The sequence below is a fragment of the Cuculus canorus genome, chromosome 22 (assembly GCF_017976375.1).
Source record: "Cuculus canorus isolate bCucCan1 chromosome 22, bCucCan1.pri, whole genome shotgun sequence".
Classification (NCBI taxonomy): Eukaryota; Metazoa; Chordata; class Aves; order Cuculiformes; family Cuculidae; genus Cuculus; species Cuculus canorus.
The window spans coordinates 4,477,530-4,503,303 of record NC_071422.1 but is presented as its reverse complement, the minus strand read 5'-3'; the positions used below and the strand labels follow the sequence as shown (position 1 = coordinate 4,503,303).

Here is a 25,774-nt window from a genome sequence, read left to right as displayed (position 1 = left end):
GCCCGATCTACCCTGACAGCCCGGTCTCGATCCACCTGGCAGACCGTTCCCCTCCCTGGCAGTCCCCAGTCTCCCCCCGGCAGCCCTGTTCCTCCCTGGCAGCCTCTGTCCCCATCCTTTCTGGCAGCCCAGTGCCCCCCAGCAGGCCGGTACCCTGAAAGGCTCTCTCCCACCCCAGTCCCCCTGACAGCCCCTTGCTGCCTCCAGCAGCTCCCGTTTTCACCCCCCCCCAGTAGCTCCGTCCCCCATTGACAGCCCAGCCCCTGTCCCTCCTGGCAGCACAGCCCTGATCCACCTTGCAGTCTGGTCCTTCTGGCAGCCCTCGTCCCTCCCTGGCAGCCCCAGTCCTCCTGGCAGCCTGACCCACATCCCCCTTGGCAGCCCCAGTGCCTGTCCCCCCCAACAGCCCTGTCCCCCTGGCAGCCTGACCCCTGTTGCCCCCTTGGCAGCCCTGTCCCCCCATGCTCCCTGGCAGCCCTTCCTCCTCCCCTGATCAGGCCTCGGAGCCAGGGGCAGAATGGGGTACTGGGGACCTGTTGGCTGAGGTCCTGGCAGTGGGAGCTGCACCCTGCACTTTGCACCCTGTGGTGGGGTTGGGGGGTTCACCACGTCTGTCTCTTCCCAGTGAGTTCTCCTTGTCTGGGCTCTGATGGAGACACTGAGCCTGGCTCGGCACAGCAGAGCAGGCTGGGTCTGGGCTGCTGGCTTTCGGCGCGCTGCTGAGATTAAGAAACTTGGTGTTCATGTGGTGGTGAAGGTGCCTGTGCTGTGGGCTCTGCAGTGGAAGCAGGCGAGAGCGATGAGTGTAGCAGTGAGAGATGCGAGCAAGAGCCTGTGGGGGCAATGCCTGGAACGGGGATGGGTGTATGTGGTGGGGAAAACACAGTGGGTATCTGATTGCCTGTGACCTGTGAAGTGAGAAAGGAAACAGTAGTGAAATGAGAGGAATGTGCCTCATTGGTGTCGTGGAGTAAACGCATGCTTTTCAGGTGTTTATAGACAGAACACACCAAAACACAGATTCCTAAGGATTTGCTTGTTGTGAACATTAAAGGGTATTTTAGAGCTTTGAGTAACAAAGTATGTCAAATTCTATATGAAAGACAAGAATTGCTTTAGTAGAGGCTGGAACAATGGCTTTTGGAAGTTACAGTAAACATAAGGTCCCCTTTCTGTTCCTAGTTTTGGTGAGGTTCATATCGGTAGCGGCTAGGAATTTGAGCAAACTTATGCAATACAGATGTTAGCTTTGCATGAGATCAGTTCATAGTAAGCTCTGCTTGTAACGAAATTGTCACAATATACTGCTTATCCTAGTGGTAGTGAACCTCTGTGAGAGTAGAGAGCATCTTGTTGCTTTAGACTCTCAGGTTTTGAGAAAACGGTGCTTGGAATGTTAAAGGAAAAACATCCATTGCTTAGAAGTTAATATTTAAGATGAGCAGACTTAAGGAGAAGAATTCAAATGTAAATGATTCTTTATGTTGTTACTGGTCTCCAAAAGTAATTAAAAATCACATGCCCTCCATTGCATTTGAGGGGACTGGGAAGGTGAGGTTAAGGAAGGAGGGGAAACCAGAAACGATGAGAACACCAGGTGATGAGGATGTGGAGTTCAACATTAGAGCTGTGGTAGCTGTGTGAACAGCTAAGAGAGACATCTGGCTTCTGGCACTGACTTCTCCTGGAATGCTCTAGTTCTGAACTAGGATCTTTAGCTTTAGCTTCATGTGGCATTTTGATAAACAGAAGCAGTCATAGACTCTTAGAATGGTTGGGTTGGAAGGAACCGTGAAGGTCATCCAGTTCCAACACCCTGCCATGGGCAGGGACACCTCCCACTGGATCAGGTTGCTCCAAGCCCCATCCAACCTGACCTTGAATGTTTCCAGGGATGGGGTGTCTACCACCTCTCTGGGCAACCTGGGCCAGTGCCTCACTGCCATCAGCATGAAAAATTTCTGCCTAATACCTAGTCTAGACCTTCCCTCTTTTAGTTTAAAACATTACCCCTTGTCCTATTGTTACAGGCTCTGCTGAGAAGTTTTCCCCCATCTTTCTTATCAACCCCCTTAAAGTAATGAAAGGCTGCGATAAGGTCTTCTTGGAGTCTTCTCTTCTTCAAACTGAGCACCACCACCAACCCCGGTGACTTTAAAGTGTTGTCCCACAGTAAGAAAAGAGAAACTAGTGCGAAGGCTCACATCTCTGGAAATCTAACCAGAGGGAGCTGCTTCTATGGGGATTGTCTATTTCTGCTGGTTTGTTGCTCTGCTCTGATTATTCTTTTTTCCTCTCATCTTTCCGCCCATAACCCACAGAGATGACACTCGGGGAGCTTCTCATACAACTATAGATTTCTAAATTCTTGTAATTACTGTAGTTATTTACTCAACTTATCTTAATTGTCACCACCAGCTTACACAAATCCAGTAAATATAGTTATCAGTAGGTAACATCACAGTGTTATAAAGAAAGTAGCGGGGCTGAACAAACAGCATGATTGAGAGACTTAACTCTTGTCAGATTTTTGTTTGCTTTTTAAATTAAGGCAAATCTTCTCATCCTTGTTCCCTCTCCAATCTTTCCATGCAGAGCTGGTGCAGCTTTCACTGATAGACACGTGTGAGCTGCGAAGCTGAAGAGTTTTGGAGCAGGTGAAGCTATGAAAGAGTTGTCCCTGCGGTAGAACTCTGGTGGCTGGTTCTGTGTGCGTAAATCTAAAGCAGATTGTAAGAAGAGATGGAAAAAGGATTTCTAGTCACAGAACAGAGTTCTAAATTTAAAATCCTGAGTTGCATTGAAAAATGCGAATATTCCATCTCTCTGAATGCTATTTTTTTGCCAGCTTTTGCAGTGTCCTTTTTAACAAGTTTATCTAAGGGTTCAAAACCTTTCCTATTTGAAATTGTAGCTGTAGTTCTTTAAAGCACTTTCCCCCACATTCACTACCTCAGCTAAATGGACGGTTTAGCCTCAACCCTTCATAAATACTTTCAAAATTATTCCTGACCAATCTTCCCCCCTTCCTCTTACCCTTTAAATTTCTGAGAACTGCCTTCCCTGTTTTTCTTTCAACTGCTTTTTCCATTCTGCTGTTTTCCCTTCCTTCTGCTTTCTGCCTTTTTCACCCCTTTCAGTTTAATTATACTTCTCCCTATAGCAACTCCAAGGGAATACCGTAGAGTCACAGAATGGCTTGGGTTGGAAGGGACATCAAAGCCCATCCAGTTCCACCCCCTGCCATGGGCAGGGACACCTCCCACTGGATCAGGTTGCTCTAAGCCCCATCCAACCTGGCCTTGAACCCCTCCACGGATGGGGCAGCCACCACTGCTCTGGGCAACCTGTCCCAGGGCCTCCCCACCCTCATTGTGAAGAATTTCTTCCTAAGGTCTAATCTAAATCTTCCCCACTCCAATTTAAAGCCATTCCCCCTCATTCTGTCACTACAGGCCCTTGTAAGAAGTCCCTCCCCAGCTTTCCTGGAGACCTTTTCAGTCCTGGAAGCTGCTCTAAGGTCTCCCTGGAGCCTTCTCTCCTCCAGGCTGAACAACCCCAACTCTCTCAGTCTGTCCTCCTAGCAGAGGTGTTCCAGCCCTTGGATCATCTTTGTGGCCCCTTTCTGGACCTGTTTCAGCAGTTCCATATCCTTCTTATGCTGGGGACTCCAGAACTGGACACAGGACTCCAGATGAGGTCTTATCAGAGCAGAGTAGAGGGGGAGAACCTCCTCTCTCATTCTGCTGCCCACGCTTCTTTTGATGCAGCCCAGGACACGGTTGGTTTCTGGGCTGCAAGCGCACATTGCCGGCTCATGTTGAGCTTCTCATCAACCAGCACCTCAAGTCCTTCTCTGCAGGGCTGCTCCACGTCATCCCCCATCCTCTATTGAAACCGCGGACTGTCCTGACCCGGGTGTAGGACCTTGCTCTTGGCCTTGTTGAACCTCATGAGGTTCACAGTCTAGATTAAATCCCAATCTGCAAGCATGATAAAGATTTGGGCTATTCAGAAGTATTACGGTGTTTGTGGAAATAACATTGATATAATTAAACCACAACTGCTTTCAGTAGATCTCCAAACTCAACAAACTGTATGGAATTGTGTGACCTCTTATTTCCACTATGTGTGTCCCAGACTCTGCCTTTTCACTCTTTAAGCTCTCTGTTGCCATTGCTTTACAATGCTAAAGTGATTAACATCTTATACCTTTTACATTGTGCGTGCATTAACCTTAATTGTTAATTAAAGTATTCATTGCAGCTTGCCATCAGTTAAGCAATTAAAGTTTACTTGTTACTGCTTGTTTCTAAGTCTTCCCTCTCCTCATCCTTCATCTGTTTAAAATCCTTAGGCTTTATGGCTCATACGCTTGTTTTGGCTCTACTGATTCACATTCGCACTTGCTAGCAGTTTTGTTGCTGGTTAAGTTTCGAGATTAATTCCACGTGTTATTGGCTTAACTTCCCCATCAGCTGCCGTGCTGTGTGTCCTGGAATTCCTGATGATGGTACTTAAAGCCTGGATGGTCCTGGATTTTTGTGAGCCCTATGGATACATTGCCCTTTATCACAGGCCATACCTGGGCTGACAGCCAAGCGGGTGCCAGGAAGGATTTGTGCATGCCTGCCGTTGCCGAGAGGTTGCCAAGGTCCCTGCGGATGGTGGGAAGGCAGCCTGGGCATCTCACGCTGGGCAGCGTGGCTTGGTACCACGATCTCTTGGTGGAGATACTTGCAAGGTTGTGTTTGCCACCAAACTTCTGATAGCACTGATTTCCTAGGACTCGGGTTTTGACTTTGGCAACCAAATAATCTGTAAGGCAATGCAGCTCATTACTGACTCCAGGAATGTGGCCTTCTTTTAGGCTTTTGTTTTAAATTCATAATGATTCCTCCTACTGATTTATTCTGACATTTTTTTTTAGAACCTTCCAATGTAGGGAAAACCATTTTCCTCCCAGCCTGCCCTTGGAGGTCCCTAACAAGCTAGCAGTGCTACCTTTTATGAGTTTAACTTAAATTCAGGTCTCAAATCTAATTTAGCTTATATTTAAATGTGTTCTACTGTGTCAGCCCCAGTGGTACATGCAATATTGCTTCCCTCTGCCAGTGACTTTCGTTCTCTGCACGCTGCAATTCTTCTGGCTTTATTTTGTGACTGGCACTCTGGTGTTTTCAGCGGAGTTCCCAGAGTGGGCTAACAGCTTCTCTTGTTTCTGTGCTGCGGTGCTGGTGGCTGATTGTGTGCCTGCAGGTCAGCGGGCTGTTGTGTTGGCTTCCAGAATTACTGCAAGAGTTTTCCGTTTTGTCTTCCTTAACATTCCCATAGTTTAGTGATTGATGTATTCTGTGCCATATCAAAACACTGAATAAGTAGGCAGGGAGGTTTCCTGGGGTTCTTTACATTTCTCTTCAAAAATTTAGTTGGCAAGGATTTCATATCCTGGTTCCCAGTGTGCATCCCTCATCCTGCAGCCATGTGTTCTTTCTTGTGTAGAATCATAGAATGGTTTGTGTTGAAAGGGATCTTAAAGATCATCCAGTTCCAACCCCCCTGCCATGGGCAGGGACACCTCCCACTGGATCAGGGGCTCCGAGCCCCATCCAACCTGGCCTGGAACCCCTCCAGGGATGGAGCAGCCACCACTGCTCTGGGCAGCCTGGGCCAGGGCCTCCCCGCCCTCACAGCAAAACATTTCTTAAGATCTCAGCCCAGTCTCCCGTCTTTCATCTTCAAACCAATCGCCCTCATCGATTCCCTACACTCACTGATCAGGAGCCCCTCCCCAGCTTTCCTGGAGCCCCTTTCAGTACTGGAAGCTGCTCTAAGGTCTCCATGGAGCCTTTTCTTCTCCAGGCTGAACAACCCAAACTCTCTTCGCTTGTCCTCGTAGCAGAGGTGCTCCAGCCCTTGGATCATCTTTGTGGCCTCCTCTGGACCAGTTCCACATCCTTGGGGGATGTTGGGGATTCCAGAACTGGACCCAGGACTCCAAGTGGGATTTCACTAGAGCAGCGTGCATCTGGCCACGCTTCTCTTGATGCAGCCCAGTGTACAGCTGGCTTTCTGGGCTGCATCTGCTCTGCTCATTCTGTACAAGCTTTGTCCACTACTAATATATATATTGGAGAACAAGTCTTACGAGGAGCGGCTGAGAGAGCTGGGGTTGTTTAGCCTGGAGAAGAGGAGGCTGAGGGGAGACCTTATTGCTCTCTACAACTGCCTGAAAGGAGGTTGTGGAGAGGAGGGAGCTGGGCTCTTCTCCCAAGTGACAGGGGACAGGACGAGGGGGAATGGCCTGAAGCTCCACCAGGGGAGGGTCAGGTTGGATATCAGAAAAAACTTCTTCACAGAAAGAGTCATTGGGCACTGGAACAGCTGCCCAGGGAGGGGGTCGAGTCACCTTCCCTGGAGGTGTTTAAGGAACGGGTGGATGAAGTGCTGAGGGACATGGTTTAGGGAGTGTTAGGAATGGTTGGACTCGATGATCCCGTGGGTCCTTTCCAACCTGGTGATTCTGTGATTCTGTGATACATATACATATATGTATATTTGGTTGTGTGTTTACATAAATCAAGCTTTTTCTTTTGGAAATCTCTGTTGATGTTCAGCATCCCCGGTGTTTGATCAGCATCTCCAATGTTCTGTCTGACGTTGGGTGGGTAACCTGGAGAGACGGGTGGTGGACTCTTTGGTAATCTCACACCCATGCTAAACTTCACCTTCCTAACGCCTGCCTCTGTGTGTGGCAGCCTGCCAGCCTCGCCATGCCTTCCCCTCCATTGTCTGGTGTGAGTCAGGCTGCAAAACAAAACACACCACCAATTCTGCACAGATTCACTTCCCAGCTTTTGGCACTGGCTGGAAATAGTGGGACAGAACAAAGCTGAAATTTGCCACCGCTTTGTATTTGGGATGTGTAATTGTTGTTTGGTTCTTTTTTTTTTCTAGTGATGATTTTTGCAAGTTTTTACTTTACAGCAAGTCCGGTGTCTCTTTCTGTGGGCTTGTAAAAAGAGAACAAAGAACAAGAGGAAAAAAGAACGGGGCTGGGGGGGAGCAGGGAAGGAGATAACATCTGGCACTTGGGAGGGAGATTAAGGAGGAAAATTGTTTGAAAATTCAAAGGGGTAACACAGCCACTGCTGCATTAGGAATAAATCTTCATCTTCAGTATAAATCGGCTATCAATTGACCTTTCACAAAATTTGCAGCATTGTAATCACTGCTCCTTTCCTTTGGTGCTCTGTTCTTCTGACTGCGTCCATCCTTCCCCTCATCTTCTGTTACCCTACAAGATCAGATCCCGTTTGCCAGCTTTACAGGGAAAGCCCTGTCTTCCTTACTCCTCTGTCACGTCACTGAAGTCAGATTATTGACATGTGTGAGAAAATTGGATTATCCTGATTTTAGTTATTTCTCTGCAACAATCTCCCCCTGTATTGAGAACAAACTTGGATTTATAACTGGCATCATGGAATATCGAATCATAGAATGGTTTGGCTTGGAAGATACCTTAAAGATCATCCAGTTCCAATCCCCTGAGCCTTTCCAACCCAAGGGCTGCAGAGGTTAGCAAGCCCTTGTGCCTGATGAATGTTATCTCTAGGTGAGGATGCTGACGCAGCGGTGATCCAGGTTGGTGCAATGTGTATCTGTGTCTAGAAAGGTCATTGAATATCGGGGGTTCACAGCCAGTGAATGGCTGGGGCTGGATTCCCAAAGTGTGCTGACTGTCTGGGTTGGAGGATGAGTGTCTTTGCAGCGGGGACAGCAACTGGATGGCAGTTGGAATGGTGTGAAGGGAAGAGCAGTGTCTCGAAGGAATCGAGGGATCAAAGAGCAGCGATGAAGTAGAAGCAGCTTGTACAGAGCAGAGAAAGGGACGAGGGCTGTGGCTTAATTCCGTTAGTCATTTCATTCTTGCGATCGTGCTTGAGCCGTCTGTCGTACGGAGCAGAACAGCAGGAGAGCGCTTGGCCTAGGCAAGGGTGAGCTCATTTATAACCTGGTTTTCTTTGAGGTTTAATTCTTGCTGGACGTTTTTCAGCTGTCTTTACTTTAAATGTTCACCAAACATTGTCAATTAACTAATGAGCTACATGCTTTCCAGGACCTGCGAATCTCTGTGCGTGACACACCTTTATGACAGAAGGAACACTGAGATTTGTGTTCCTGCCATCCTCTCACAAAGACTCAGGGCTACCTGCAGCATGCTGCCACGCCACCGGTGCTGGTTGTGACCCGACTGTGTCTGCGGCAGCACAGGAGCTGAGCGCAGTCGTTAAAACCAGCCCATTCCAAGGAGGGAGCTGCTGTTTTTAGGTTGCTACCGGCGTTGGGTTTTAAAACCGGGGTGGAATGTTTGGTTATGGGCTGCAGTCTCTGATTCTGCAGTCCCGCATGCTTTAATTGGGGGCAGCGGGGCCAGATGGGGAAAAAACATTCGACAGTGGCTTTTAAAATGTTTTCTGTTAGTGTGTTTATGCGTGTGGACTCAGGTAGTTGAATACACCTGTAGAACTTATTACACAGCGTTGAGCCTTGTCGCGGAGGCTCAATGTGTTCATCCCCAACATAGCGGGATGAAGTCTTGGGCCACATCAAAAGAAGTGCGGCCAGCAGATCGAGGGAAGGAATTCTCCCCCTCTGCTTTGCCCTCGTGAAACCCCACCTGGAGTCCTGTGTCCAGTTTTGGAATCTCCAACATAAGAAGGATACAGGTCTGTTGGAACAGGTCCAGAGGAGGCCACAAAGATGATCCAAGGGCATTTTGGGGAGAGGTTGATAATGTGCAGTAAGTGAGAACAGCTAAGCAAAAGCTTTGCTGTAGGATGAGCTGATAAAGGTCACGTTCCGGCACATGCAGTTAATCTTTGATTCATGAGAAATCAAAGTGTGTTCCCATCCTGTGGTTTGAAAGCTGATGTTGTATGACAAGGAACGTGAGTGGTATTTGGACGAGTAGTTCAGTTACTTCTAATCCTCTGCTGGTACCTAACACTTTGTGTAGAAGTTTTCTATTTCCTATCTTCTCTGGAGCTCTGAACAACTTCCTAAAAAAGCCCTCTGTCCATGAACAGCACAGACACTTGACCCTACCTGGCACCGTGTGGGCAGTCTCTTGGCATCTCATCAGTAAACATTCCAGGGCAAAGTTCTACTGGTTTTGTTGGCAGTGCAGGACAGGGGGAAGAATAAGTTACCAAAAGGAAAAACTGCCCTAGTTTAAAAACTAAAAATATATTTAACCCTCTACCTTTGTTATAACCCAATACAGTGGAATAAGGTGGTTGCAACAAACTGGATCTCTGGGTGCTGGGTTTTGGGGGAAGAGAGGGCTTGCTTCCTATTTCGTAGCAGAATGGATTGGAGACATCCCTCCTATGTTACTTAGAACTGTGATCTCAGACTATTTTGAGCTCTGTAGCCAAGAAGAATCATCAGTGGTTCAAAATGCAGGACTAAGGATGAGGGAATGTGGCTGTGAAATATTTAATAACATAGAAGTTAGGCTGCCTGAACTCGAGTCTCATGCGCCTCCCTGTTGTGTTGGGATTTTTTTTTTTAATGGATGCGTTTACTTTAATGTGTCTCTTTTCCAATATAACTATTTAAGGTTATAGCTCATGTTCAGCTGCTGGTGACTAGCACCTGCAGGTTCTTCTCTGCCAAGTGGCTGAGAAAAAATTACCTATTTTATAAAATTAGTTTGGTTTACATTTTGTTACCTGTATTGTAGTTACCTGTAGCTTTTATTGCTGAACTTTTCATTTGAAAAAAGAAACAAAACTCAAAGAAGAATGGAAATACTCATCGGAAATTAACTTTTTGGGTTTTTGGTTTTCTTTTTTTCACAGTACTTTTCTGTATCTGAAGTTCCTGGTGGTATGGGCCCTGGTACTGCTGGCAGATTTTGTCCTGGAATTCAGATTTGAGTATCTGTGGACATTCTGGCTCTTCATCAGGAGTGTTTACGATTCCTTCCGATACCAGGGTTTGGTAAGTATAGCACACAATTCCTGTCCCTTTGTAGGGAAATCCTGCAGTTTTTCAGGGCATATTCTGTGTTATACAATTAACCTCCTGGTGCTGGTGATCATCCTCACAAGAGGAGGAGTTTTCAAGTGACCTTGACTTACGTCTGTTCTTGCTGTCTGCCTATTAAATCTGTGGCAAGTGAGAATGAAATACACGGCGATCAAATATTCACTATAGGAAAACATTGTTTGAATTCCTGAGATTAGTGAATAGGTTCAGATCCTTGGATAACAGGGTTTTCTTTAAAACAAGATGGAAACCCTTGCCTGTTTTGATACTTACTGCTCTTTCAGAGGGTTAATGACGCTGCTGGGGGGGTCAGGGTGGTTTCTTTACAGATGGAGAATATAGTAATGATAACACTGTAACAATAGTATGGGTGAAAGTCTTCAAACAGAATGATAAATGATAAATATGGCTGTTTGGAGACTTGTTGGAGGAGTGGAAGGGCATAAATTCTCAGTTGCAGCGTTTTCTGTCGATTGGCTCAGTTTCTACTTTCCTTGGCTGGGCTTCTTCCTTTCTTTGCCCCAATTATAAACAACACTCATGTTTCTATGTTGAAATCATTGTGGTGTCACCGTTAATAAACAAACTGGTCATATTTGCTGTAATAAACCAAAACTCTCTTCTTCCCCTCCCCCTCCTTTCTTTTAGGCCTTTTCAGTATTTTTTGTTTGTGTAGCATTCACATCAAATATAATCTGTCTGCTCTTTATACCAATACAATGGCTGTTCTTCGCCGCCAGCACGTATGTTTGGGTACAGTATGTTTGGCACACAGGTACGTTACGATTCCTTATTTACAATTTACCATTTTGAATATATATCTTCATGCTTTTGGTAAAACCCTCTTCTGTTTGTTACCAGTTTTGTTTTAATGCTCTTTTGAGAGTTAAAAAAATGTTCTTTTGCTTTCATTGTCCGTGTCTAGGTGGATCTTGTAGTAACTGTTGCAGCTTGACTAATAGACCTGAGGGTTTAAAATCAGGAATTCCAGAACAGTAAAAAAAAATAAGATTTTTTTTTCCTGACTTCAAAATACTTAACACAGCAATTTAACAAATACAGAGCACGTAGGAAAAGTTAGTGAAGCGGTGTTACAGTCTTAGAATCACAGACTGCCAGGTTGGAAGGGACCTCAGGGATCATCGGGTTAGACTTGCCGTCAGATGACAAGAATTTGCAGGATAGCAGCATGGATCACTTCTCAGCTTGCTGGTGAAGGCAGTCATCTTCCTGACAAGTTAGTCACTTACGTTAATGACAGTGTGGGAGCTAATGGATGATGCTCTGAACCGGTTGCTGCCCGATATAAAATACATAAAGAATCTGGAGTTATTTTTAGGATTGTGCTGAGATGTTAAAGCATTATTTGAGTTGTTCTTAGAGTTGATGTTTAGAAACCCTGAAGGACAAACCTGATGAGCCAGTTTTAACTGTAGCTATTGAGCTTGTTTAATATTTAAGTCCCTTAGGCCGTAGATATTCTTCTTTTTAAATGCTCTTTTGAGTTGATGGGATCTTGCTCTTTTTTTTTTGAGGAGGTTCTAACCTTTTTAGGTGGTGTCTCCCCAGCTGAAGTGTTAAGAGTCCCCCTGAGCTGATGGTTTCTGCTGTCGGTTTCTCATTTACTTAGAGTGCAGCTATCCAAGAGAGACCGAAGCATGGACTGCAGTAAATAACATCAGGGCCTTAAACTAATGTTTTTTTTCAGTTTGAAATTTAAGACCTGTTTCCAAATTGGTGCATGATATGTTGATGTCACTGTATAATTAAGAACTTTGATTATTTTATGAAGCTTGTGGCATGTAACCAGAATCAATGTCTGGACTTTACAGCAGCTGAGTTGCAAGCAGCAGTGGTGTTTCCGTTGGCCAAGAGGATTAAGACCTTAGTTTTTCTTGGATATTATTTCCCATTCTCACCAGTAGTGCTGGAGAGAGAGATCAATACAGTGTCCGAAGTGCTCCCGATGGAGGGTTTCGAGTTGCCGGCTGTTGTCTGTGTCACTGCATATGCAGTAGCCAGTCCTGTGCTTGCTTATTCCCATTTTCTGAGCTGATTTGCTCACTGCTAAGATGTGCCTGGCTTGGGATGAGAAAGTAGTCCAAGCATACCACTTCTGACTCAAAGATCATAAGCTGTAACATTACCTCATCTTCTGCAGTTTCTTCCATTTGTGTTCCTTTTCCGTGTCGGGTTTTGTGCCAAGCTATTCCATTAGCTCTGCATCTGTTATTTTTCACTGATGCCTTATAAAAGTAATAAAGCAAGATAAGGGGACACAAGTTTTGAGCTGGTTTAAAAGAAAGACATCCTAGATATTTTATTCTGTAAAAACCCCATTCTTACAATTCCCTAAAAGTCTGAAAATTTCCTTTGAACTTTTGGAATGTTTTAAAAATAACTTTAAAATATAGAATCACAGAATGCCAGGTTGGAAGGGACCTTGAGGATCATCTGGTCCAACCTTTTTAGGTGGTCTATAGTTTAAATGAGATGGCCCAGCAATCTACCCAGAAAAACCTTTATAAAGTGTCCAGCGTAGAGGAACCCACCACTTCCCTGGGGAGATTATTAATATTTACTGCTTTTAATGTATTACTAAGGTGTTTCTCTCTCTTCTCTCAACAGAGAGGGGTGTGTGCCTACCAACAGTATCACTGTGGATACTTTTCGTTTATATTGAAGCAGCCATTAGGTTTAAAGATTTAAAAAACTTCCACGTAGACCTTTGTCGTCCATTTGCAGCACACTGGTGAGTGGTTATTTTCCCCCTCCTTTTCTTATTAAACCTTACTTCACCAGAGAAATTGATACCCAAGGGCTTTTTATTTTAGTTCAAGGGTTGGGTGTTTGGTTCTTCCCTCATACATCTATCATTAAATATTCCATGAGAATTGTATCCTAAACATGAATGAAATGCAAACCTTTCTGAAGATGCAGTGATTGTGAGCTGCAGGGAATTTGTAGCATGGATATTCCTAGCGTTTCATGGATGTTCCTAGCGTTTCTTGAAAGTTCTGTTATCATTTTACATATTTCAAATTTACATAATGAATCAGAGAATCGTTAAGGTTGGAAAGACCTCTAAGCTCGTGCAGTCCAACCGTCAGCCCATCCCCACTGTGCCTGCTAAACCATGTCCTGAAGTGGCACATCTCCATGTTTTTTTAACCCCTCCAGGGATGGAGATTCCACCACTGTCCTGGGTGGCCTCTTGCAATGCTTCACATCTCTTTTGGTAAAGAGATTTTTCCTAATATCCAGTCTAAACCTGGTGCAACTTGAGGCCAATGGATGATAAAGGTAGCAAAAAAATAGTTTCACTGATGATTTTTGTGTCCCGTTAGAAAAATTTTCCTTTTTGTTATGTAACAAAGCACTCCTCTTTCTGCTCCAAAAAGAAGGGTTCTCATGTGTGTCCGATTTCATAATTCACCAGAGGAAGTGAATCAGCTTCAGGTTGAAAATCATGACAGTTTTAAGAGTGTCTTCAGGCAAAAGGCTAAACTACACAGCGTCCATGTCTGGAAGAAATGCACTTATATTCTGAAAGTTTTTAGTGTAGTATGCATTTATCAGACTATGTTTAAAATGTGCCTTGTTCTTCCTGGAGTCATTTGGTCTAGTTCCCTCCGATAGTCTCCAGTGAATTAGACATCTGTCATTTTAATTTCTGTTATCTACATTGTGCAATAAATCCCTTCAACGCTAATTAAATTATTTAGTAGGATAGAAAAGCACTTTAGAAGCTGTGAAGAAAGGACTTTCTGCTGCCGAATTGGATGCAAATACTTCAGCTTGTCGTCAGAGTTTTAGAACCATAGCCACAACTGGAATTACAGAGTAAAAAGAAGCTTTGGTGGAATTAATGTCAGATGCGTATGCAAATGCTTCTTGCATCCTGGCAGCTTACTGAGAAATGCAGTTTGGACAGCGCTGTTACTGAGCAAAGAATGAGAAGATTTTAATGGTTAATAGTCATCTGCATCTGAGTTTTGCCCTGATCTAGGGCACCTCCCGTGTTTAAAAGGATTTCATAGAATGAATCATAGAATAGTTTGCATTGAAAGGGACTTTAAAGCCCACTAGGATCCAACCACCTGCCATGGACCTTCCATGCTCCAAACCCCATCCAACCTGGCCTTGAACACCTCCAGGGATGGGGCAGCCACGACTTCTCTGGGCAACCTGGGCCAGGGCCTCCCCACCCTCACAGGAAAACATTTCTTCCTGATGTCTAATCTAAATCTTCCCTCTTCCAATTTAAAGCCGTTAAAGCCAACTTCCCTATGCTTTCTTAAAATACTTGTCAAAGAAATATTAATTTTACGGGGGTGTTTGCTCGTTTATCAAGTATCTTTGTTAGTAAATACATTAGCATGATTTGTTAGCATTCTGTATCAGTGCAGTTGCCATAAGTTAATGAGAATACTTAAAATTCTGCATGATGAAGCTGATCTACAAAATATAATTCCAAGTTATGTTATGCTTCTGTCCTCCCCATCAACAAATGGAACAGCAGACTCTTGCTGTAAGTGAAATTCTTTGTATCTTACCTGTTAGTAATATAAGTGGGAGAACTGAGTTTAGAGATCAGATGTTTTTCGCTTACAGCTTCAAGGTCAATCTCCTGGATGAGGAATTTCTGAATCATAGAATCATAGAACGTCCTGAGTTGGAAGGGACCCACAAGTATTATCTAGTCAAAATCCTTTCCCTGCACAGAACAACCCCAACATTCACACCGTGGAGCTGAGGGTGTTGGCTAAACACTTCTGGAATATTGTCAGGCTCGGTGCTGTGACTGCTTCCCTGGGAGCTGTTCCAGTGCTCCACCACCCTCTGGGGGAAGAAACTGTTCCTAATGCCCAATCTAACTCTCCTTGGCACAGCTTCCTGCCATCCCCTTGGGTCCTATCATTGGTCACTGTACCTGCTTCTCCTCCTCCCCTTGTAAGGAAGCTGTAGACCACAATGAGGTCTCCTCTCAGGCTGAACAGATCAAGTGTCTTCAGCTGCTCTTCATACAGCCTCCCCTCTAAGCCCTTCACCAACTCTGTGGCCCTCCAAAGCCCATGTGTTACCCACAAAAGTTCCTTCTTTCACAGTTCTGGATGAACGTTGTTAATACATCTCCCAGTTTGATGTCTTACCCTTTAGGAGCAGAACTTGGGAATTTCTGCTGTATTTGGCTGTTATCTCCTCACAAGATGCATAGTTCCTAGTCTGATGCTTGTCTAAAAGCTGTCTTTGCTATGTGCAGTGCAATTACATTGTCATGATCCTTTAATCTGTGCTACAATTAATTGCTGTCTGTAATGAAGTGTAATTTTATCTTGATAGAGGTGCCCACGTTCTTGAACTGTAGCTTTATTGCAGTATAGCAAAAGACATTTCATATATAATTTTCTATGAAAATTTGCTATTTCGATGTATTCAGAGCTATGTACTTTTATAACAATTTATTAATGTGCTGTCATGGTTCCATTTTGAGTAATAATGTTGCGTTTTTTCCTTAGTATTGGCTACCCTGTTGTGACTTTAGGTTTTGGCTTTAAAAGTTACGTCAGCTACAAAATGCGTTTAAGAAAACAAAAAGAAGTGCAGAAAGAGAATGAGTTCTACATGCAGCTCCTCCAGCAAGCTCTGCCCCCGGAACAGCAGATGCTACAAAGGCAGGAGAGGGAGGCAGAGGAAGGCAAGTTATTCCTTAACATGTTTTCTATTATCTGCTATTTAAAAAAACAAGCCTGCTAAGGAAGAGCTGCTTTAGTGCATGTTGTCTTGATGAAATGCAGTGAACAGAGGAACAGAGGAGCCAGAAATAGAATTGTTTTGGCGGTGGTTGGTATGAAATGAATTACGTCCTCTCTGTTTAGTTCTTTACTAGCAACTGCATCAGTCCAGTCAGTCAGCGCTCTGTGAACCACTAGTTTTTGTTAGTAAATCTCTAGGTTGCTGTTTCCTGCCTGTAATGAGGAAAAAGAAGTCTTAAAATATCATGTGACTTTGGATTTTCTTTTCTAAATTGACTCTAATAATGACTGTTTTCTGCAGAAATGATTGATGTGTACTTAATGACTTTTCTTTGTATGTCGTAGTATTGATTGATTTAATTAACTAAGCTGTTTTATTTTGGTGTTGCAGCAACCAAAGGATTATCTGAGATGGATTCCTCAATACTTTTGCAGCACAACGGAGGCATTCCAGCCAATAAAAAATTATCTGCAACCTTGCCAGAGCTAGAATATAGAGAAAAAGGGAAAGAAAAGGACAAGGATGCTAAGAAACACAACCTTGGAATAAATAACAATATTTTGCAACCTGTAGACTCTAAAATACAAGAAATTGAATATATGGAAAACCATATCAACAGTAAAAGATTAAATAACGATCTCGTAGGAAGTACAGAAAACCTCTTAAAAGAGGACTCATGCACTGCCTCGTCCAAAAATTACAAAAACGTCAGCGGAGTTGTGAACTCCTCGCCTCGCAGTCACAGTGCAACCAACGGGAGCATCCCTTCCTCGTCTACTAAAAATGAGAAAAAACAGAAGTGTGCCAGCAAGAGCCCAAGCACACATAAGGACTTAATGGAAAATTGTATTCCTAATAACCAGCTAAGCAAACCAGATGCACTGGTAAGGTAAGTTTGATCTGACGTTGTGTAACAGCCTCTCTTCTCCTCTGTTCGTTCCAGCACCTCAGTTCTCTTCTTTTTTTCCATAGGAAAATGTAACTTATGATCCCAGAAAGAGGACAGAACTGTCTAATAACAGAGTAACTGGGCCTTTTAGGTTCTGTTCCTGGGTTTTGCCTCTGGTTTGCTCTGCCTTGAGCAATCTGCTTTGTTTCTACGGCAGTGTAGGATGCTTCCCTACCTCACAGGGGTGTTGTGAGGCATAATAAATACCTCTGACAGTCGTTTGATAGAAGGCATGAGAGCAATGTGGAGAATCGTTATTACAGAGCTCTGTGGATGTGTTCTTGAGAAATCCTTCGTGAGGTGACCTTGACATCTACAGGGAATTGGGTTTCGATGGTGCCTGAACGCATGTTTTGTCTTAATTCCCCCCGTCCCGTGAAACGTTTGACTTTTGGTTTAATCTTTGACTGACAAGTATATAGGCAAAGTACCAGCTTCTATGCAAATTCTTAAGGGGCCAAATTCAGATTCCTGCTTGCATTCTGTAGCACCTCTGCTATGAGGATAGAGTTTGGGTTGTTCAGCCTGGAGAAGAGAAGGCTCCGGGAAGACCTTAGAGCAGCTTCCAGTGCTGAAAGGGGCTCCAGGAAGGCTGAGGAGGGGCTTTTTACAAGGATATATAGTGGTAGTATGAGGGTGCATAGCTTTAAATTGGAAGGGGGGAGATTCTGAGTAGGCATTAGGAAGAAATTCTTCACAGTGAGGGTGAGGAGGCCCTGGCCCAGGTTGCCCAGAGCAGTGGTGGCTGCCCCGTCCAAGGAGGTGTTGAAGGCCAGGTTGGATGGGGCTTGGAGCCCCTGATCCAGTGGGAGGTGTCCCTGCCCATGGCAGGGGATGGAACTGGGTGGGCTTTGAGGTCCCCTCCAGCCCAAACCATTCCATGATTCCTGCTGCTTTATTGGTTTAAGCGCAAGTCGCAAAAATTTAATTTAGCTGCCTTGGAAACTTGAAGGATTGAAAAAGTCACATCTTCACATACACTTATGTGAAATTCAAATACTGATGTATTTATGAAGTGCAGCGAAGTACTCAGAGCATATGTGAATATGTGCTGTGTGAATAGAAGTAATTCAATGAAAATAGTGCTTTCTCCTCTGATAATCCCTCTGCCACAGCTTGGCATCCCTCTGCCAATTAAATTTCCACCCTAATTGATACCTCATGTCTGTAGAGAACTTGTCTGAAGCAAATAAGAAACCAGCTAATCAATCTAATCTCTGAATCAAATTCAGCTACAATAATGGGATGCAAATGGCTTTGTCTTCAGCAAAGCGGGATGTAAATAAACACGTGCACAACTGCTGTGTTTGTGTGTTCCCTGGTTCAGGTGGGCATTTTGATACTCTTATATGGTATATTTGCTTACTGAAGCAGAGAACAGGTCGGTTCAACTGCGCTCCTGTTCAAAATATGGTTCCTAAGTCCTGAGAAAAGAGAAGTGCTTTACAGAATGATCTGCCAGACTAAGGGGTTTGTCCTTGTGTAGCTGTGATGAGGAATGAGATTTAAACCTCTTGTGTTTTCATTTTTAAATTCTACACTGATATTTTTATATGCTGTTTCTCAGGTGGGATCTTAGACCTGGTGGTAATTGTAATTGTCCAAAGGGTTTTTTCTAATGCAGAATTGAGTGTACACTGAACTGGACTGTACCCTTACAGAGTTCCGGCTCCTCCAAGTCACTGGGAAGGGGTGGTACATGCAGTTAGCGGACTCTGAAAGTGCCTTTGTGTGTTGTAGCCTTACTCTGCCCTGAAAGTGAATCGAGCTGCTTCTTCAGTTGTTTGTTTGTCAAGTGTTTGTGTGATGCGTGGGTACGATGTGGCTGTTGTGCTACAAATCCGTGCAGCTGCTGATCGTGCACCAATTTCCCTCTGTAGGCAAGTCAGAAGCACCTAAAACACCAGCGTCCTCTTTGTCGCTGCTCACAGTTTCTTACAAACGTAGATGACTGAAATCATTCATGAAATCTTGTTTCAGTTCAGATTGAGTATGCGCCTCCTACGCGAAGAGAAGCATAAACTTACCTGACAAATTGGATGGTATGGGACGCACTTAAATTCAATAACTCATGTTTATTTATTTTTTTTCACTTGTCACTTAGCCTGTCCCTGGAGTGGAAGGCATTTGTTCATCTTTTCCACTTCCAGCAGTGTTACTCGTTCCCATTATTAGTCTGCATCAGTCGTGTACCCTGAAAAGGGCTGTGCAAGGTCCTGCGTGTGTGTCCGACTTTCAGATCAGATCTGCTCAGCTTCCAAATAAAGATGCTTTTTATAACTCCTTGCCCAGCAGACTTGCAGCAGGGTGTCCAAGCCAAGCTGCTTTCCTTTTGCATTCCCAAATGAGCTGACTAACCAGTATTAAATGTAAAGCGTGCTTTACGACTGCTACGGATTCGGGATTAACAGGGTTTGCTCGAGACAGTAAAGATTGAGGGGCTTTTGAGAACAAGAGTCTTGCGTGCTTGTTAACTTTGAAATACTTGAAATGACATTTATATCTGAAAGAGTACTGCTAATTAATTTAAGTCTATCATAGAATCATCATGGAATGGTTTGGGTTGGAAGGGACCTTAAAGATCATCCAGTTCTAACCCCCTCTGGACACCTCCCACTGGGTCAGGTGGCTTAAAGCCCCATCCAACCTGGCCTTGAACATGTCCAGGAATGGGGCATTTCCACTTCTGTGGGCAACCTGGGCCAGGGCTTCACCACCCTCATTGTGAAGAACTTCTTCACAATGAGGGTGGTGAAGCCCTGGCCCAGGTTGCCCTTCTTCTGTGAAGAACTTCTTCACAATGCGTAATCTAAATCTTCCCCGCTCTAATTTAAAGCCCTTGTAAGAAGTCCCTCCCCAGCTTTCCCGGAGCCCCTTTCAGTCCTGGAAGCTGCTCTAACGTCTCCCTGGAGCCTTCTCTTCTCCAGGCTGAACAACCCCAACTCTCTCAGCCTGTCCTCATAGCAGAGGTACTCCAGCCCTCAGATCATCTTCATATATATACTATTATTCATATTTGAAACAGTAGTTTTTGGGTTTCTTGGGTGTTTTTTTATTTTTTTGTCTGGTAAGCGGTTACTGCGGTTGTGTTTTCTGGAGAGGAAGTTACTGATCCACATCTCCAGGGAATATTATCTTATGTTGTCATCTTGATGGTGAAAGCAAAGGGATTCGAGAGGCTCTGTCCCTGCTGATCAGCCTTGAAAGTAATCTCTGTCTTAGTGTTTTTCATTCCTACAACTGAAGTGAATATCGGCTTCTGATGAATGCTCAAATCTGCTGTTTGTTTGTCGAGCACTTAATAACTGAACCTCTGTGATCTGAGCTCTTATTCTCCATCGCTGTGGTAAGTGGGCTGATGGAGGGACACATCCAGTATCCAGTGGAGGGGTGAACTCTGTATCCCTTTGCGCTTACCTTTGTCAGTAGGTACCGAGCAAGCTGACCTCTTGTTCCGATTTCACTGCCACTTTTGAGCTGCAGCAGGTTTCGTTTGCATCTTAGGGGCTCAATGTATGGGGTGAGCCCAAGCTGTAATTGCTGTGGGATTTCTGTTGTTGGATGGCATATTGCACAGCCTGTCCTGCCTCTGGCTGGCTGCACCCTTAAAAAAGCCACTAAAACCCACAAAAAACTGGCAGTGCAGCTGGGCAAAACTGTTCGTATCCGCAGAGGTCTTGCCTTTGGCACATGAGGTGTTGAAACAAGCTGTCTTATGTACTAATTATTTTCAGAGATAACAATGGCATTTTGGACTAAGAAATATATTTGTGAAGCAAGGGCTGGTTTGCCACATCATATTCTGCTTTCCTAAAATCTGATGTTACCTGCAGAGGAAGACTTGAGGGGTTTAATGCAAATTTTTTCTCTTCAGTGCTAATTATTGTCGGTTTTCTGTTGATGTCCGAAGAGCAGTTGCTGCTTCTTCCCTATTTCCTCTGCCTGAAATGGCACTGATATACCTGAAGGTTTTCTGCTGTCAGCCATGGTGAGGGAGGTGGTCAGCATTGTATGAAATATGAAAAGGAAAGGATAGAATAGGAAAGCAGAAGAATTGGGAATGTGAATTAGAAATCTGGGACCTTCTAGCAGACCCATTTTCAAGCCACTGTCAACATTGTGCTTGGACCATTCAGAAGCAGAATAACCTTTTGAAGTGCCAGCTGCTTGGATCAATTCTCTATTTGAGAAAAATAAGTAACTCAGCTTTCTCTGTGGATTACTGTCTTTTTGGTAATGACAAATGCTCCGAGGAACTGCTAGGAGCAGCGTATTAGTTACTGCAGGAGAACCTCGATGCTCTTCGCTACTTCAGAGGAGCAGGTTCAATGTGGAGGATGCCTGTGCCAATAGATTGGGCTGGAACAGAGCGAAGGGAAGATAGTTCTCTTAGAAAAGCATCTGAGTGTCATCTGGGTCTTGCAAAACTTTATTTTTTCATATAAATTCTGTTTAATTTGTGTGCAATTGCCATGTGATTATGGAAGTGCATCAACAGAGTAAACAAAGCAACATGGATGTGTTATTCACCACGGATCAATATTTAGGAGGATTATGCGGAATTGAGTTGTCTTTAAGTTGATGCATCAATCTTCCCTGAAGCTTTTAGAAAAATACTTAGTCTTGGAGGTGATTACTGATTAATTCTCTTCATCAGCGAGATCAGGAATGATGCGTGGTAGCTACAAGAAAGGAAAACCAGTAAAATCTGCATTTATCGTAATGGCCAACCAAAAGAAATTTGCTTTGGTTGTATAAACAGCACGATCATAGAATGATTTGGGTTGGAAGGGACCTCAAAGTCCATACAGTTCCAACTCCCCAGCCATGGGCAGGGACACCTCCCACTGGATCAGGGGCTCCAAGGCCCATCCAACCTGGTCTGGAACCCCTCCAGGAATGGGGCAGCCACCACTGTTCTGGGCAACCTGAGCCAGGGCCTCCCCACCCTCACCGTGAAGAATTTCTTCCTAGTGTCTAAGAAGAAATGCGCAGTGTAATAATCTGCAACAAAACCCTCATTTAAAAAAAACAGAGTGTCAAAATGTCTTGTAATTTGTGCAGCAATGGAAAACAGTCTCTTCTAGAACTCAAGTTTTCTTCGCCCCCCACGTTTGCAAATAACTTTTCCAATAAGCCTGGAAATAAGAGACTTATGCAGAAAATGAAATGGTTGAAAGGGTAATAATAAAAGAAGTAGTGCTGTCTTATTGGGTCATTTATCAATGTAAGAGTGGCTCAGGCTGTTACAGAGGGGAGGAGGAAAAGCTGCACGCGCTGGTCTGCACTTGTAGCAGCGAAGCCTTCTTTTATGACTTTGTGCTGGTTTACCTTGATGATTTCCTTTCCTTTTAGAAAGGGGGGAACAGAAGGGGTCTGTTTGATCTCCATTGTGTTTCTGTGAAATGAAGGATGACCTATGAACGTCGACAGCATAGAGCACTGATTTACTGTTCCACAGAAGGAGAATTTTAGGCTGAAAATATTTGTCTGGACTTTATAAGGTAGATAAGAATATGGTTCCACACCAGAGTATGCAAGGGGTAGGTGTGGTTTTGAGGGGAAAATAACTTAATGTCTTTTTTTTTTAACATATATATATAAACAATGTAGTTTGTAGCTAATTGTGGCAGGTCTGGCAGAGGAAACATAAAGGAAACATTTGGTCCTGGCATTATGATGGATTATTAGCTTCCTATCTTATTTTATATAGTAAGGAGCATTTATCTGAACTATAATTTGCAGACAATATCTGCTCTGATATTTAAGGCGGTAACAAAACCTACAGCATACTGAAAAGGAGTCACTAAAATCTGGTAAAATCTTCCTTTAGAACTTATTCTGAACAAATCCATTGACAGATACATTTACAGTATTTCTTTTTTTCTACCGTTGAGTTGGAATAGATTAGTTTTCTGTGGTTTAATTCTCTTCTGCCCCTGTGGAATTGCTCTACAATCGTTGATCACACTTCGCATGTCCATCGGTCCTGTTTTGCATATGTCATTCTGCCTTTTGACTCTTTGAGTTGGGTCATCTGTACTGATAGGAATGATTGTTCCACAACAGAATATAATCTCTTCACTGCAGAGTGGCCTGGAAAGTTCCGATGCAGAGAATCCTTTCGTTAGAGTACATGGAACCAGTGAAGTTGCCGCTCTTTCACTCTTGAATGGACTGTGAGCTGAGCTGTTTGTGGTGGCCGGTAAATCACAGAGTCTTCATGATTTAAGGGATGCTCAAAGTATAGAGTTTCCATTTCACTCCTTACGGCAGTTTCTGAGGAAAGGAAACTCCTCTTTGCAGCATTTATGAATTAAGGGTTGCAGGTGAACAATGCCAGCTGCTCGTAGGCAGTCGTGTTCTGTCGGTGTGTGGTCACCTGGATGTATTTTAGTGGTGTGGCTGCTGCTTTTTCATAAACAGTGGAAGCACTCAGAATTTGATCAACTCTTGTGGAATTTAACCCTGGCTACTTTGTGATTTACAGCCATAACGAAGGGCAGCTTGGTCTCATGTTCCTATAAAAGTCCCCCAAAGTCCTCAGTGGTCCCTCAGAGTGAAAGGATGAGTATTTGTTGCTTGGAGCATGCTTGAAAGGTTAGGGTGGAAAGGATATCCATGAGGCTTTGGCTCTGTTCAGACAGGATTTGAATGATGGATCATGATTGTACAATAGTTCCCAGTCCTGATTCTCACAAATTTAATGTGCACGGCTCTGGCTGAACATTTACCTACACTGAGTAAAATGGAAGGCTGTGGCTTGTGGCCTCATGTATTTCCTGCCGGTCTGGAAAGCCAACATCCTTTCTGGTCACGTTTGTGTGTGCTCTACCGATTACTCAGATTTCATCTTTCCTTCCAGCACAGTCTGGAGCAGCTCCACGCGCGCTGCAGGTACAGAGCCCTCCCTGAAACCGGCAGGAATGCCACAAACCAGATGGCCAGAAAAGTTTGAACCAATGTCAATGCTCTGTTGCCAAAAATACAAATTCAGCTTGTCCTGTGCCAGTACCTCCGATTTATTTGGGCTTTATTTGATCAGCGTTGCTTTTCTTGGAATACTAAATAGTCACAATAAATCTTGTATATCCTATTTGAGCAAGCTTGACATGGTCTTAGTTATAGGGAAAGTCAATTTACAGCTGTCTTATCTTCACAGTTCTCACTTTGTGTGTTGAAATTATTTATGGATACTCAGCAATGTAAAGTATGTGTGATTTATTTGCAGTCCTTTACATCATCCTACCAACCATTTTTTTCACTGTATTTATGAAAACGTAGATTTAAAACAATCACCTGCTGGCATAAACAGTCTCATAAAGCTTCCTACAGCATCCTGCTTTCTTCAGTTAGTAAGTTGAAAGTTGGAGGATGGAATTGCACTGTTACATCTTCGCCCAGTGGCTGTCCAGCTCTGTCACTTCACACACTGAACATGGGGGAAAATACCTGGTAACCTCTGCTGATGGGTTTCCAGTTTTTATTTATGTGCTATAGTTACGTAGTCGGATGAATATTTGGTTAGGTTTGCAAATTCTTTTCCTTCTACAACAGAGTAGAAACTCTTGAGGTGATTTGTGGCCTTCAATAGGAAATGCGTGTTTGCTTTGTACTATTACTATTTGCCTACTAGGTATAAATTGGGGGTTTTTTTCTTGTTAAAATTACATTTGACCACAATTTACACTCTACCAGTTGCGTAGTTCAGGTGTAACTAGAAGGACAGCTCAGTACCACTGCAGAAAGTGGGATCCGAGCAGCTGAGTTATATGAACGTATTATAGACCATGCTGCTTTAGTGGCCTTTTTTCGCTGTTAACTTGCCCAGTTGACCTCTTCTGTGCGGTTCCAGCCTATTGCAGACATGCTTTATGTATTTCCATTAGTTCAATGATTCCATATTTAACCTCTTGATTCATTCCCACAGGGTGTTCTTATGCCTCGTATCTTTACATCTCTCACTAGTGTTTTAGGGTGAGATTTTCCTGCACTGAAGCCCAGAAGAGCCAAGTGTTTTCCTTGTGAGGACAAAAAGCTATCGCTGTTCATCCGCGCTAGCGAGTGTCAATAAGGGCAGCTTGTGTTGGCTTTTGTCACCATTTTCCCCAAGTCTTAACGTTTGCCTACTGCTAATTCTGTATGGGAAATAAAAACATCTCTATTTTCGTTATGAACATTGAAACTTTTAAATCAATGACTGACAGAGCAAGTGAGGATTTTGTGTGAATCACTGAGAGGCACATTTGCTTTAAATAAGTACGCAACACAGTGCTTATTAAAAAATGGTTGATTATTCACCTGTGATGGGCTTTTATTCTAGGAATCAATAATCTTATTTTGAAAATATGGGGGAAAAATTAAGGTGAAGAGTCTCTGTTCAGCAATTTGTGTTTTATTTAAACAATTTTGGTTGAAAATATTGTAATTAATAAGCTTGCATGAGCCTTCAGGAACTTTCTAAAGCTACAATTAAGTGTATAGCAGATGGTCTGTGTTCAGGAGCAATTAAAACTAAATTTACTGACTCCTGAACTGTGGATGACTTCACACGTACTCTTCATTCCGCATGCACATCATGTACTTCAAATGAAAAACCATGGTTAGGTGAGAATTCAGCAGTCTGCTCCATAGCTCAGCTCTAGCGAACAAATCAAACTCGGGATTTGTTGAGAAAAGTAAAATGTATTGCTGTGTACCCCTTGTTTACAACTTCTCGGACTTATCCACTGCACTTCCACAGGAAGGGGAAAAATGTAATTCCATAGGATTTATTTTACAACTTTGCAGTGCCTGGAGGAAAACAAAATTCCCGTGGGAGGTTATGAAGCGTGTGTCTAGCTATACATAGAGCTATATATGTGTAGTTATATAAAACATCATTATTATTTAGCAAGGATGGACATAATTTCTGAGAGTTTATTATTTTAAGAATCAAGGGTTTGGGTGGGTTGGCAGATGGTATGTTGTTTATTCCGCTTATTTTTATATAACATGTTTTAACCTTCAGGT

The 25,774-nt window shown here is 43.7% G+C and overlaps 1 protein-coding gene across 1 annotated transcript in view; it reads left to right on the top strand.

The window, feature by feature from the left end:
* The window catches only part of MACO1 (macoilin 1), a 33,860-nt gene that overhangs the window by 772 nt on the left and 7,314 nt on the right, over positions 1–25,774 (top strand). Inside the window, exons 2-6 of the mRNA XM_054086387.1 lie at positions 9,867–10,008; positions 10,705–10,831; positions 12,685–12,808; positions 15,576–15,754; positions 16,204–16,702. Of these exons, the coding sequence (XP_053942362.1) occupies positions 9,867–10,008; positions 10,705–10,831; positions 12,685–12,808; positions 15,576–15,754; positions 16,204–16,702 (1,071 nt within the window). The remainder of the gene's footprint in view (positions 1–9,866; positions 10,009–10,704; positions 10,832–12,684; positions 12,809–15,575; positions 15,755–16,203; positions 16,703–25,774) is intronic.